Source organism: Microcaecilia unicolor, chromosome 1, assembly GCF_901765095.1.
Source record: "Microcaecilia unicolor chromosome 1, aMicUni1.1, whole genome shotgun sequence".
NCBI classification, from domain to species: Eukaryota; Metazoa; Chordata; class Amphibia; order Gymnophiona; family Siphonopidae; genus Microcaecilia; species Microcaecilia unicolor.
In genome coordinates, this window is record NC_044031.1 from 269,526,609 (window position 1) to 269,540,573 (window position 13,965).

The following is a 13,965-nucleotide window of genomic DNA, read 5'->3' on the forward strand; positions in this document are numbered from 1 at the left end:
GGTTAATGCTAGACTGGGGGAAGTTGCTGGCCCAGAGGGGGATAGGTTGATGCCAGACTGGAGGAAGACATTGGACGGGGGGGGGGGGGGGGGGGGGGGCAGACTACAGGATAGACACATGCTGGACCACCAGAGGAGGAAGAATAGGGAGACAGAGAAATATAAGATAGGAGAGGGAAAAGGATGATTAAAGGTAGATGCAGGGCATGGGGATGCTAGAAAGACAGAAAAGAGGTGATGAATATAGAGGGAGGTACTAGGGAGACAGACAGATGAGATACTGGATGTGGGGCGAATAGGGAGATAGAAAAAGGAGATGATGTACATGGGGATAACTAGAGAAACAAACAGAAGTGATACTGAACATGGGGAAGGATGACAGAGGAGATGCTGAAAATGGTGGGACTATGGAGGCAGAATGGATGCTGGATATGGGGGATAAAGATATACTGGATGAGGAAAGGAAAGAGTGTGCTGGACTGGGAAAAAAAGTGGAGAATTACTGAAAGACTAGGTAACTAGATGCTTGGGGAAGAGACCGAGATGGGTTACTGGAGGACTGAGGTGAAGGAAAGAGATGGTAGATGCGGTAAAAAGAGGGACGTTAAGAACTGAATCATACGAAGGAGAAATGAAATCTGGATAGAGAAGCAGAAAAATAAATGGAACAAAAATGAAGAGATAAATGATAGTGATGGATGCATGGGAGAAAGTAAAGATAGGAGGAGGAGAGAAGAAAAGCCAAATAGACAGAAGACCTGAAAACAGAGTTTAAAAGAGAAGAAAGCAGAAACCAGGGCCTGAGACTAACACAATTATTTAAAAAATGGCCAGAAAGCAAAGGTAGAAAAAAGAACTTTATTTTCCATTTAATGATTTGGATATGTCAGTTTTTTGGAATGTACATCTGCCAGGACCAGTGTTAGACACAGCTGAGGCCCAACCCAAGTCAAATATTTGGGAGGAGGCCCAGGGAAAAAAATTGGAAGGGGGCTCCAAAGCCCACTAGCAAGCTTTACCTTCTTCAGCTTTGGGCAGGACCAAGGCCCAGGGCCATTGTCCTGCTTGCACTCCCCACTGTTCTCTGCGCATTGCCTGCCCTGCTTCCCCTCATGTCACGTGCATGCTTGGTTTTAGTGATGTTAATTGGCATGCATTCAAATGTGCGCATGCATTTGGATGTGTGTTATCCTATAAGGCATGGCGCCTAACTTCCATGGTGTGTATCTCAATGGAGTCATGGCCATGGGCATATCAGGGATGTTCTGAAATGTTGCGCATGGAATTACAGAATACTGCCTAACCTAGGTGCCACCCCAAAAATTCTTCTGCCCTAGTGGATGCCGCCAGCCCTGCTGAAGACTGCACAGCTGCTTTCACTGCAATTATTTGTTAGGGCAATACAGCATATGGGGAGCAGCTAGTGATTTATTTTCTCTTTCAAAAAGTTGAAAAATCCTACCTATATATATATATATATATATATATATATATATATATATATATATATATATAGGTAGGATTTTTTCAACTTTTTGAAAGAGAAAATATATATATATATACTGAAATTTAATCTGTTTACTTTTTTGCTACTCTATTCTTTGGAATCTGGTGCAAATCAAATATCTAAACATCTAAACTTAATAACAGTTATTACCTTCAACTATGTTGCTACCCTTTCTTTCTGCATGATGTCAAGACGTTTCTGGGGTCAGGCCAAGAAACAAATCCTTACCACCCCAGGGATCTGAACTCATTCCACTTTAGCCCTATCCTAGCCTTGCCTCACTTTATCATTCCCAAAGAAATAAGCCACTGAACTCCTATGTGAACAAACTCAACAAGTAATTCCCAAAGCTGAAAACAAGATTATTTTCAAATGGTCTTGGTTATCTTCTGCCTCACTTATGATCTCTGCTTTCTTCTATTTGTAAGCAACTTACCGTTATAGAAGATTTCCCTGCTGTGTTCCCATGTTTCAGTAAGGATTTTGAAAGTTTTCTCTGTGATACAATCTGTATAAAAGAATAAATATAGAAAAAATAAAGTTTGGCAAACTTTTCCTTTCTGGTCCAAACAACAGACAAGATAAGGACTTGTGAAAGTTGCAATATAGTGATTCCCAAACCACTGACTCAAACTCTTTTCAAGGGTTCCTCAACAAATGAGATTGTATAATCTATTTGTATGAACATATATAGGTTTACATAAATTAAGGGTTCCTCGGTGTATGAAAAAATACTTTAGGAATTCTGCCATAGTAAAATGTTTGGGAGTTGATAGCATAATATATTAGATCACAACCAGTAGATTTACAAAAAGACCTTTTCATACAGTTAAGTGAAATGCTGTTCACTGACATAACAATAATAATACAATTATGTGATATAAAAGAGGGCATTTCCAGGCAGTTAATACCCTGACAGGAGGAGTATAGGATCTAGGCTGATATCAACAATCCTTAGCATAGGAGGACATCGATAGCAAATACCTAAACTTGCAAGTCACTACAAATATAATCACATATTTCACATTTTTTAAATGGAGGTAAAGACAAAAGGATATGCATTTTATTCTTAAAACCTATGGAACTATCCTAAAAACACTGTGGCTGATTCACTACTGTTTGGAAATGCAAAACATTTTTTCATAAAATTTTTTTTTTTTTGTTACATTTGTACCTGGTGCTTTCCCAATCATGGCAGGCTCAATGTGGCTTACATGGTGCAATGGAGGGTTAAGTGATTTGCCCAGAGTCACAAGGAGCTGCCTGTGCCTGAAGTGGGAATCAAACTCAGCAGAGGCGTAGCCAGGTTTTGACATCAGGGGGAGCAAACTTTTGTCAATTAGGCACTAGTCAGTGTCGGACAGGCGGCAGTGCCGGTATTGTTGCTCAGGTGCAGTGACTGTGGCCAGCAATGATTAACACAGGCTGCCTGCTGCATCCCACCTACAAGGAAACTGGAAGTTACATTAGGAGGGGGGAGGTAGCAGAGATCCCGGGACAGGCCAGAGCAGGCAACCTGTCTTCTTAATTGCAAGTAAAATTATTCAAATTGTGGCCATCACCTCAGGAACACTCCTTCCACTAGTAGAAACTGTTTAAATCAGATGGGCTTTTGTTTGTGTGGTGCCTCTACAGGATGTGGAGCCCATTAGTCCTGAGCATTTTTATTTTTGCTGACAAGGGCTGCCAAAGGCAGCCCTTGCTCCAGAGCCTACTTTCAAATAGAGCCAGACAGTTTATGAAATAACACAAATAACACAAAACCCTGCAAAAGGCACTGAAACCTATACCGAAAACCAGGGCCGGTCTTATCAAGTGCGGGGCCCTGTGCAGACCAATTTGGTGGGGCCCCATCCTAGTCCCGCCCCTGCCCTGACCCCACCCCACCCTAGCTCCACCCCATTGATAAGATTATTCAATTTGAAATAAGCACAATGCTATCACGACCCCCCCCCCCCTGAAATTATTCAGTTCAAGTCCACTACAATTAGTAGTTCCAATTCTCATAACAAAGGAGAATAAAGGAAAAATATTAAGAAAAGATCCAGTACTTTCAAATTCCCCTATTACTCTGTAACCCATCAAACCAGAGAGGCAACACTGAGATCCCCAAGTAGCCAAAAAAGATGTAAGTAAGTGCATAGGTTCCCATTAAAGACAAAACCACAACACATTTACAGTAGCAAATTTTTCCATAAATCAGCTATATTGAAGATAGACTGACTGTCCTAAATCTAGTCCTCCTGCTCCTGGGTGTGCTGCTTTGAAATCAGCTCCCCCTGCTGCCGCGAAGCTTCCATGAAGGAAAAATTGACTTTTGTATCTGAATGTAACTCGCCTTGAGCTACTGCTGAGAAAGGCGTGATCTAACATCACATCCCAAAGACATAATAAAGTGATATAAAACACAAAAAATGTCCTTAGGACCTAAAGAACAATTCTACAATACCATAATAGCACTAACTTCCAGGAATCACACAGCAAGGGCATCAGCGTAAACAATGCAATATAAATATTGGAAAACTAAACAAGCCGGATTAGAACAGATCAGCCCTACATAGACATTCAGTGTTAACAGAATACCTGGTCTTTCACACATATAGAACACGGATAGACCCTTACCAGGTATAGCATAAGTAACCATGAACTAAAAATGGAAATATGTAGACAAAAATGCTTATGGATTAATTTACAGCAATATAACTAGGCATACCTCAGATGTACAGTCATATGTAAATTATTTAAATTTTCTTGAACCCATATTCTTAAAAATACACTAATATGATTTTAAGAATATGCCAAAATGTAAAGATAGCAGATGTAAATTTTAAAATATGACATATTCCAATTACATTGCAAATTAACAAATAAAAATAAAGCAAAATAAAGCAAAAAAATGGAAATAAGGCATTTCTTCTTTCCCCCTTTCATCTAGCATATCCCCCTCTCCCCATTCATCCAGTGCCCCCCCCACTCTCCTATTCCAACCAATATGTCTCCTGTCTCCCCCTTCCGTGTCTCCCTTTCTCTGTCTCACCCTCCCCCTTCCATCTAGCATGTCCCCACTCCTCCCCCTCCATCCAGCATGTCCCCTCTCTCTCCTCCATTCAGCTTTTCCCCTTCTCTATCTCTACTTACATCCAGCTTTTCCCAACTCTCCCATCTTCCATTCAGCATGCCCCCCTCTCTCCCTCTTCCATCTAGCATGTCCTCTTTGTCTCCCCCTTTCAACCAGCGTGTCCCCTCTCTCCCCTCTGTCAAATGATCTTTCATCCAGTGTTTCTCTCTTTCTTCCTTCCATCCAACCTCTCCCACTCCCCCTTCCATTCAGCATTTTCTCTCTCTCTTTATCCTTCGGTGTCTCCCCTGTCTCTCTCTCTCTCCTTATTCACCCTGTCCACCAGTGTCTCAGTGTCCAAGTCTTTACCCTCCCTCTATAGTCAGCATCTCTCCGCTTGCCCTATGCTCCCTTCCATGGTCTGCATTTCCTGTCTATGTTCCTGTTCCTTTCCATATCCAGCTTTTCTCTCTTCTCTACCCTCTGTACCCCCACCCTTGGTCCAGCCTCTCTCCCTCCCTCACTCATAGTCCAGCATCTCTCCTCCTGATCCAGTCTGTCTCTTCTCTCCACCAATCCACCCAGACCAGCATTTCTCCACATCTTCCACCTCCCCTTTGCTCCAGCAGGTCTCTCTTGTTTCCTTCCCTCTGTTTCCCCTATCTCTCTCTTTCTTCTATACATGGTCAAAATCACAGAGAAATTAGGACTTACCAGCTGCTGCTGCTATTTTCCCTTTAGTCCACCAGACCAGCAGAACCAGGCTATGGGTGTGCCCAACTACTGAAAGTTGGAAACAGATGCTGCTTGAGGAAGGAAGTTGTGTCCGGCGGGCTGCGCGTCACAGGGGTGGATGGGCCACGCGTCACGGGGGTGGGCGGGACACGCGCCGCATCAGCACTGCGGTCAGGAGGGCACGGGATGACAGTGCGTCGTGGGACTCATGGCGCTGGGAGCACAGAAGTCAGGAACCAGGAGGCAAAGAGAGAGCAGCCTCATCTAGCTGGGTCTGGCGGCGGCCAGTGGCGGGACTTGGAGCGCCGCAGAACCTTTGCAGGCAGCACCCGGAGGCCGGAGCAGGATGGAGGAGGCGGAGTCAAGGCGGCCGCGTGGGGCCCCCTTAAGCGCAAGGCCCTATGCGGCCACCTCGGTCACCTCAGCCTAAGACCGGCCCTGCCGAAAACTTACCACACCATACCAATCCTAATTCACCTATGAAAAGCTAGTACTATAAATATTACTCAGAGCCCTAGAACACCAATGCATCTACTACTGGTAAAACAGAACAAGTGAGACTGCTAAACAGTTCTACGCAGAAACTACTTGCCCACAGAATACCACATCCTGGTCACAAACCAAATACAGAACAAGGGATCACAAATTAGAAATATAAAGATAAAAATTGAACTGGCAACCCCAAGAATTCAAACTAGGCATGTTCCACAACATAGGCGAAATGAAAACACAAATGTATTTTCTCTTGTACAGAAAAAAAAAAAAATTACAAAAGACATCCGTGATGCACATTTCCCAAAGCTAAAATATTCCACCAAATAAATTCAAAATAAAACACTTTTTTCTACCTTTGTTGCCTGGGTATTTTATTTTTTCAAGTATGTTGGTCCCAGTTTCTTCTTTTCTGTTTTCCTGTCTTCTGCTCTCTTTCCAGTGGGTGCAGTCCATTTGTCCTTATTTCCCTCTTATCTTCTTCTATTTCCTCATTTTATCTGTCTTTGACATTTCCTTTCACTGTTTTCTGTCTCTCCCCTCAGATTTTATCTTCTCACTCTTCAGTCCTTCACCTATATTTCACATACCAGTCAGTTCCTATCAACTTTCCATCTTCTCTCACCCCTACCTCTCCTGTCTCACTCCTTCCCTAGCCTCATATTCCCTTCTTTTTCACCCACTCCACATTATACAATTCTACCCTCTGTACTTACCATCCTCCTCTCACTCATCTCTCCTTGAGAACCTCCATTGTTCCACCATACCAACATCTCCCCTCCCTCTCCCTTCTTATTCCCTTGTAGCCCAGCATCTCCTTGTCCCCCCCAACCCTTCTCCACCACTATGGTCCAGTATTTCCCTATTCCCTCTCCCCTCCACCCCTACAGACCTGCAATTCCTTGTCCCCTCTCTCCCCCTTTCCTCCTTATTGTGCCAGGAGACATGGCTACACAAATCCCCAATGCCATGTGCCTTCCAGGTTGTATAGACAGCAAACTGCACACAAGAAGTGAAAGCCTGCTAAGTGTACACAATCCAGGAAGGAACCAAGGCATCAGGGTTTGTGTAGCTGTGTCTCCTGTAGGTTCAGCATCATATCTCTCCCCTTCTCTTACTCTCTCTCTCCCTCCTTCTCCTCCTATGGTCTGCCATCTTCCTCTTCTCGTCCCGCTTTCCATCTTTATAACACCAGGCTTCCCAAAGCAGATTACAATAGTCAACATAAAATTGAATCCATCAGGAAACAGGATATCCTCATTGAAATTTGGCCATCTGTATTATGTAGAACAGTGTAAAAAAATTATCACAAAATACAGAGTTTACTAGTGCTGTTTTTACCATCTACAATAATTTTTTAAGCTGTTTTAGTGATATTCGGTTGTTATTTCATGATATTTGTCTACATATGGGAAGCTTTCAAATAAATTAAAAGGCTGTCAAATATGTAAAAGAAATTTAAAAAAATATGTTTTGTCCTCCACCTTTTAAGGCACTGCTTATCCAACTAGAACAGCTTAAACGTTTTATAGATGGACCATGCATACGCAGTTCCTTATTTCTAATAATCAGTTTTTGTTATTGCTTTGGGTCAAAAGGCTAGATAGCCTGCCTCACCCTAACTCCTGTTTTATATAACCTCCTTGCCTTCAATCCCCCTGCCAGTCCAGCACCTTGTTTTCCCTCTCTCTCTACCGCCATCAATCACCCTCCCCAAGTCCAGCACTACTACTTAACACTTATATATGTTTCCCTCTCTCCGTCGCCATCAATCCCCCTCCCCAGGTCCAGAACCCTCAGTTTCCCCTCTCTCTCTCTCCCCGCCCGCCCGCTGCCGCCATCCCCGGACTGTCAAGCTTGCCTGTTCTGTTGAGCGGTCCCTGCAGCCATAATATGCTTCCTGAGCTGGCGAGGCATTGGATCCGCAGTAGTGTGTCTCTGGCTCGCAGTCGCTTCACACTCGAGTACTTCCTGTTGCATGAGGGCGGGACATGCAGCAAGCAGAGGGAAGGATTGGACACTGGCTCAAACAGGCAGCATGTTATTGCTGCAGGAGTGCAGGTAGGGGCTGTTAAACATGGCTTGCTTGATGATGGGACGGGGTGGATGAGGGAGAACAGAAAGTGGTGGTTCCGTGGTGGGAACATGGTGGGGTGGGAAACGGAGGGCAGAAAGTAATGGCAAATGTTTTAAAGAAATCCTGGCTGCAGTATACCGGCCCCACCGGTTGAGACCTGCATAGGTGCCATTTTTTTAAAACTCTGTTTGGGGGAGCGACCGCTCCCCCTGCACCCCACCTAGCTACGCTTCTGAAACTCAGTTCCCCAGGACCAAAGTCCACCACCCTAACCACTAGGCCACTCATCCACTGTATGAATAAAACTAATGGAATCATGTTTCAAATTGGAATCCCTGGGTAAAACTCTGACAAGAGGTTTTAGGCTTGCCCCATTCTCCAGCATGTAATGCACCATCAGCTCCAAGTTCATTGTTTCTTTTTTACTCCAATAAAACAAAGCTTAAATGACCTTATAACTGGAGTGAGCTTTGACAACAGCTTCAAAGGTTGGGAATTAAGACCAATGCCGGGCAGATTTCTAAGTCTAGGTTCCATAAATGGCAAAAAAAAACCATCAAGATTGAGGCTGGGGTAGGCTTCAATGGCAACTCCAGTAGTTGAGAAGGTGCCGGGCAGACTTCTATGGTCTGTGCCCCAAAATTGGCAAGGAGAAAAAGAGATTAAGGAGCTCATTTTTGAAGCAGAAAAATGTCAAAAAGGCAGTACAAAGTGGCAGATGGACATTTTTTAATCTAAAACGTCCAAATCGCTATTTTCGAAATTGATTTTTAAGATGTATTTCCATGCAGTTCATCTGCAGTACATACAAATCACAAGGGGTGTATCAGCATGTTGGGGTGGTATTTGGGCGTTTCCAAAACTTGGACGTTTTTCTGCCATAATGGAACAAAGTGAAAACGTCCAGGGTTAAAAGTTAGACATTTTGATCTAGATCTTTTTCAATCATGACTAAGTCATAAAAGTGCCCTAAATGACCAGATTTATTTATTTACTTACTTATTCGGGCTTGATATACCGCAAATAGATCCATACATGCAACTAAGCGGTTTACAGAATACAAAAAGTTCTTAGTTCAAAGTAGATGAAGATGCTAGCCAGGTCAAGAGGGCTGGCCAACAAAGGCCCTGGGGGAGGAGGGGCAGGGATTCATAGGCCAGTGAGAAAAGATAAGTTTTTAAGAAGAGAAGGGGAGATCAAGGGTGGGGGGGGGGGGGGGGGATTCCAAAGCTTTGGGTCCAGATAGCTGAAAGTGGTGTTGCAAAAAATAGTGAGGTGAAGAGCGGTACAGAAATGAGACACACAACAGGCAATCAGAAGCATAATGAGCTTGAATCGGATATGGAAAGAGATAGGCAACCAGTGTTCAAGGCAGAGGAGTGAAGTGACATGATCAAAGTAGTGTGCATGATGAATGATTTTAACTACAGTCGATTGGTTGAGTTGAAGACATTTTAAGGAGTGGAAGGGCAAACTGGCATAGAGGGAAATTACAGTAGTCAATTTTAGAAATTACCAGAGAAAGAAGAAGAGTATGAATGGACTGAGAGGACAGAAATGAGCGATGAAGAGCAAAAAAGGCAGAGCGTATCACTGAATCAATCTGGGCTTTGAATGTATGTTTAAAGTCAAAAACAACTCCAAGAATTCTGACCAATTCACAGAAAGAGAGAGAGTGGCCACCAATAGTTGGAGTGAAAATGTCAGGCTATCGGGGGTGGAAAAGAAAATAGCTTCGCATTTTGAATGATTGCGAAAAAGACCATTGTTCTTCAGCTAGGCAGAGACTGAATCAAGACAGGAGTTGAGTAAGGATAAGGGAGATGAAGTATTGTCAGGGACCCTGTATAAGACTTGTAGATCATCTGCATAGCAGAAAGGCACACAGCCCTGTTCTTTGATGAAAGTGAGCAGAGGGGCGAGAAAAATATTGAACAGGATGAGAGAGAGGATGAAGACCTAAGGGACACCAGAGATAACAGGAAAAGTAGAGGAAGACTTACCAAAAAAAGAAATTAGAAAGAGTGACCAGAAAGGTAACTAGTGAACCATGAGAGGACAATCCCAGAGATGCCAATGGTGTGAAGACAGAGGGGAAGAAGAGAGTGATCAATTAGATTAAATGCCAAGGAGAGATCTAAGGAAATGATAATGACAGGATGACATTGATCAAGGGAAACTCTAATAGTGTTGTGTAAAGATAGAAGGAGAGTCTCAGTGCTGTGACCTACTTGGAAACCAGATTGACAGGAGTGGATTACATTGGAATGTTCAATGAAGGTGCAGGAACAGTTTATCCAAGAGTTTAGCAAGGAATGGCAGGTTTGAAATCAGGCAAAAATTAAAGGGCAGGGAGGGATCAAGATGTGGCTTTTTGAGAAGAGGGATTACTAAGGCATGTTTCTAGGAGGAGAGAACAGTGCCTAAGTTCATAAGTACATAAGTGTTGCCATACTGGGGCAGACCGAAGGTCCATGAAGCCCAGAATCCTGTTTCCAACAGTGACCAATCCAGACAAGCTTGTAGCAATGGAAAAATCAGTGGGAGAAGAAGCTGGGCCAGATGTTTGACTAGCCATGCTGGCCAGGGGTCTAGGGAAGAAGACGGGTTACGGATTTTGAAAGCTTTGAGGCAAGAATAGCAAGAGGGGGGCAGGAAGAGGACCAAGAGGAAGTGGGACAAGGAAAAGGACCAGGGGAAGGGGGAGAGTTAGTCAGAGGGGGGAGGGGGAAGAGGGAAGGAAGTACGCAACAAAATGAACAAGCGTCAGCCAGGGTGGACAAAGGAAGAATAGCAGGGTCATAGGATGGAAGAATCGTAGGACAACAAACAATTAAAGATGCAGAAAAGAGCTTGTGGTCGACTCACAGCTCAAGCAATGCATTTGTCAAAATATTTGTGGTTGATGGCAGTGACAGCCCCCTGGTCAGATTGAAGATGCGCCCAGTAGTTTCAGATGTTATTGCTAATCCTGGAGTAGCCTAGTGGTCAGTGCAGTGGACCTTAGAGAAGGGGACGCAGGCTCATATCTCACTCTGTTACACTTGTGAGGGAAAGTGTGAGCGCTCCAAAAGACCTACTATACCCGCATATAGGTGACATCTGCAGACATAAAGGCTATTGTAGTGGTGTACAGTTGGGTACAGAAGGATTTTGGTGGGTCTTGGAGGACTCCCCATCCAATATAAGGGGGGTAACAGTGAGATGTATACCTGGGACATTTTATGTGAAGTCCACTGCAGCACCCCCTAAGGTGCCCCACTGCTCTGCTGGGATATCTGTGTGGCCAGTCTACTAAGAATGCTGGCCCCCTAGATGTCCCAATAGCTTGTTTTTGTGCATTTTTCCTTTGGACTTTTTTTTTTTTTCCGAAAATGGCCACAAAAGTAAAGCACAAAATGTCTACAAAACATCTAGGAAATGGCTATTTTTGAAACAAAAACAGAGACATTTTTCAGGTTCGAAAATTGCTATGTTTTCCACTTGATTTTTGGACATTTTCAGCAAAATGTCCAAAATTTGATTTGTTATTGAAAATGCCCCTTCACATGTACCAGCATTTAATTATGAAGAAGTGGAAGCTGTTCAGAGTGCCAGATTCAACTCTGGCTATCTTGATGGGCAGACTGGATGGACCATGCAGGTCTTTATCTGCTGACATTTACTATGTTACTCTGCTGACATCAGTAACCTCTGAAAATGGATTAAAGAAGTGCATAGAGCATATCTATTCTGTTCTTGCTGCAAAAGGGGCAGGTGATCAAAACTCCAGCGCTCTTCTGAATAGAGCCATAAAAATATAGCCAGAACAGCGCAGAAGTCAATGCCCTAATGCTCAAAGCTAATGAGATGCATAAGAACATAAATGTTGCCACATTGGGACAAACCAAAGGTCCATCAAGCCCAGCATCCTGTTTCCAACAGTGGCCAAGCCACTGGAAAGATCCCACAACAGTACATTACATTTTATGCTGCTTATCCTAGAAATAAGCAGTGGATTTTCCCAAGTCCAGCTTAATAATGGCGTATGGACTTTTCTGTTAGGAAGCTATCCAAACATTTTTTAAACACCACTGAGCTACCTGCTTTTACTACAGTCTCTGGCAAAGAATTCCAGAGTTTAATTACACGATGAGTGGCAAAATATTTTCTACGATTTGTTTTAAATTTACTACTTTGTAACTTCATTGCGTGCCCCTAGTCCTAGTATTTTTGGAAAGAGTAAACAAGCAATTCATGTCTACCTGTTCCATTCCATTAATTATTTTATATACCTCTATCATATCTCCCCTCAGCTATCTTTTCTCCAAGCTGAACAGCCTTAGTCACTTTAGCCTTTCCTCATAGGGAAGATGTCCCATCCCCTTTATCATTTTCTTTGCCCTTCTCAGTACCTTTTCTAATTCCACTATATATTTTTTCAGATGTGGTGACCAGAATTGCACACAGTATTCGAGGTGCAGTCACACCATAGAGAGACACAAAGGCATTATAACGCCCTCATTTTTGTTTTCCATTCTTTTACTAATAATACCTAACATTCTATTTGCTTTTTTAGCCACCGCTGCACACAGGAGGCCCTGAGAAGTGCTGGGGACAGATCCTCTAGGTAGCCGCAGGCTTAACCCAAGGTGGATGCTAAGCGTTTCATGATAGACATTTGTCTTCTTTTTTATGCAAATATAGGTGTGCTCATAGCTTTGAGGACTGCGCTTGGCGCATGCGCAGAAGAGTTCAGCAGTAAGCTCAGCTCCTGTACACATGTGCCTGGTAAAACCTGAACTTGAAGCACACATTGGCATCTGTTTTCTCTGTTGTACTTCTCCAACTTTATTTAGGCAGTACCTATTTATTATTGGTGATTAAGTTCTGGTTTGAGTTTATCTGTTTTCTGCAGCCTAAATATAAGCATTTTTTTTCTGGATGCTTATATTTAGATGCAAGTGCTTGCTTTTTTTTTTTTTAAGCATGGCTGCTTTAAATTTAGATGCAGGACAAGAACGCCAATGTATGCTTCATGTTTCAGTCTGCTGTTTCTCACAACCAGAGCTCAAGGGCTTACACGGGCTTCCTTCTGCTTCCAAAAGCAATCAAAACATGTAGAATTTGCAGAAAGAATCATGAGAGAAGCTTTACAATCATGGGAAATCCAACACCTTAATGCCTTCCTGGACCTGGTATTATTTTTTACAGCGGTAAGGCACCTTTGTTTCGGGCGCTCTTTTCTGATCATTGGGGAGGAATACAAAATGACCTCATTTAAAAGAACTTGACTATATTTGCATGCTATCCACGCTAAGACCTCGTGCATTCATTGTTTGCTGCGCTGGAATCCTCTGAGCATTCTGTGCAGATATATGCAAGCACTAGTACGGCGCTAATGGCTTCTAGCGCCTGCATTTGCTTTTGATCATCGGGGACATAATGCTGTCCATACATAGATTTAACTAAGCTCATGTTTAATTTTACCCTCAAAAATAGGCTGATTCTTAAGTTACAAAATATTTATTGAAAAGAACAAAACTGAAAATGTTGATCTTACTGTAGATGAACTGAAGACAAGAATATCTAGAATAAACTGAATTGTTTCACAGATGAATTGAGTGGCGTAGGAGGGGGGGGGGGCGGTCCGCTGGGGGGGGGGGGGGTGTCGCTCTGCTGGTTCCCTGCTCTCTCTGCCCTGGAACAGGTTACTTCCTGTTCTGGGGCAGAGAGAGCAGGGAACCAGCGGAGCCGACGCAGCTCCCAGCGACGTGCACTCGGGGGCGGATCGGCCCTCCCGCCCGCTCTTCACTGCTCAATGCATGTAAATGTGCTCTGAAACACTTACACAGTCCAGTTTCATGGGGAAAGCAGCAACCAAATCTTGTATTAAAAAAAAACCCCTCCTGATATGCTATAAAAATAGCGATGAGTACAAGAAATGAACAACTATGATCTCAAAAAGACAGCATGCATGCTAAACAAGGAAATCACACTTTGTTCATTGAACTACAAAATGAAAGTAAAAGCATGCTTTTAAAATATATCCTCTTCTGTGAGCTGTATATATAAATATCTGATGTTCTGGGTGATTGATAAGCCTAGAAAAGGCTC

General features: G+C 43.3%; 1 protein-coding gene across 1 annotated transcript in view; it reads right to left on the reverse strand.

Moving 5' to 3' along the window:
* Positions 1-13,965, reverse strand: part of CPNE4 (copine 4) — a 932,436-nt gene that overhangs the window by 428,661 nt on the left and 489,810 nt on the right. Inside the window, exon 5 of the mRNA XM_030206477.1 lies at positions 1,944-2,015. Within this exon, the coding sequence (XP_030062337.1) occupies positions 1,944-2,015 (72 nt within the window). The remainder of the gene's footprint in view (positions 1-1,943; positions 2,016-13,965) is intronic.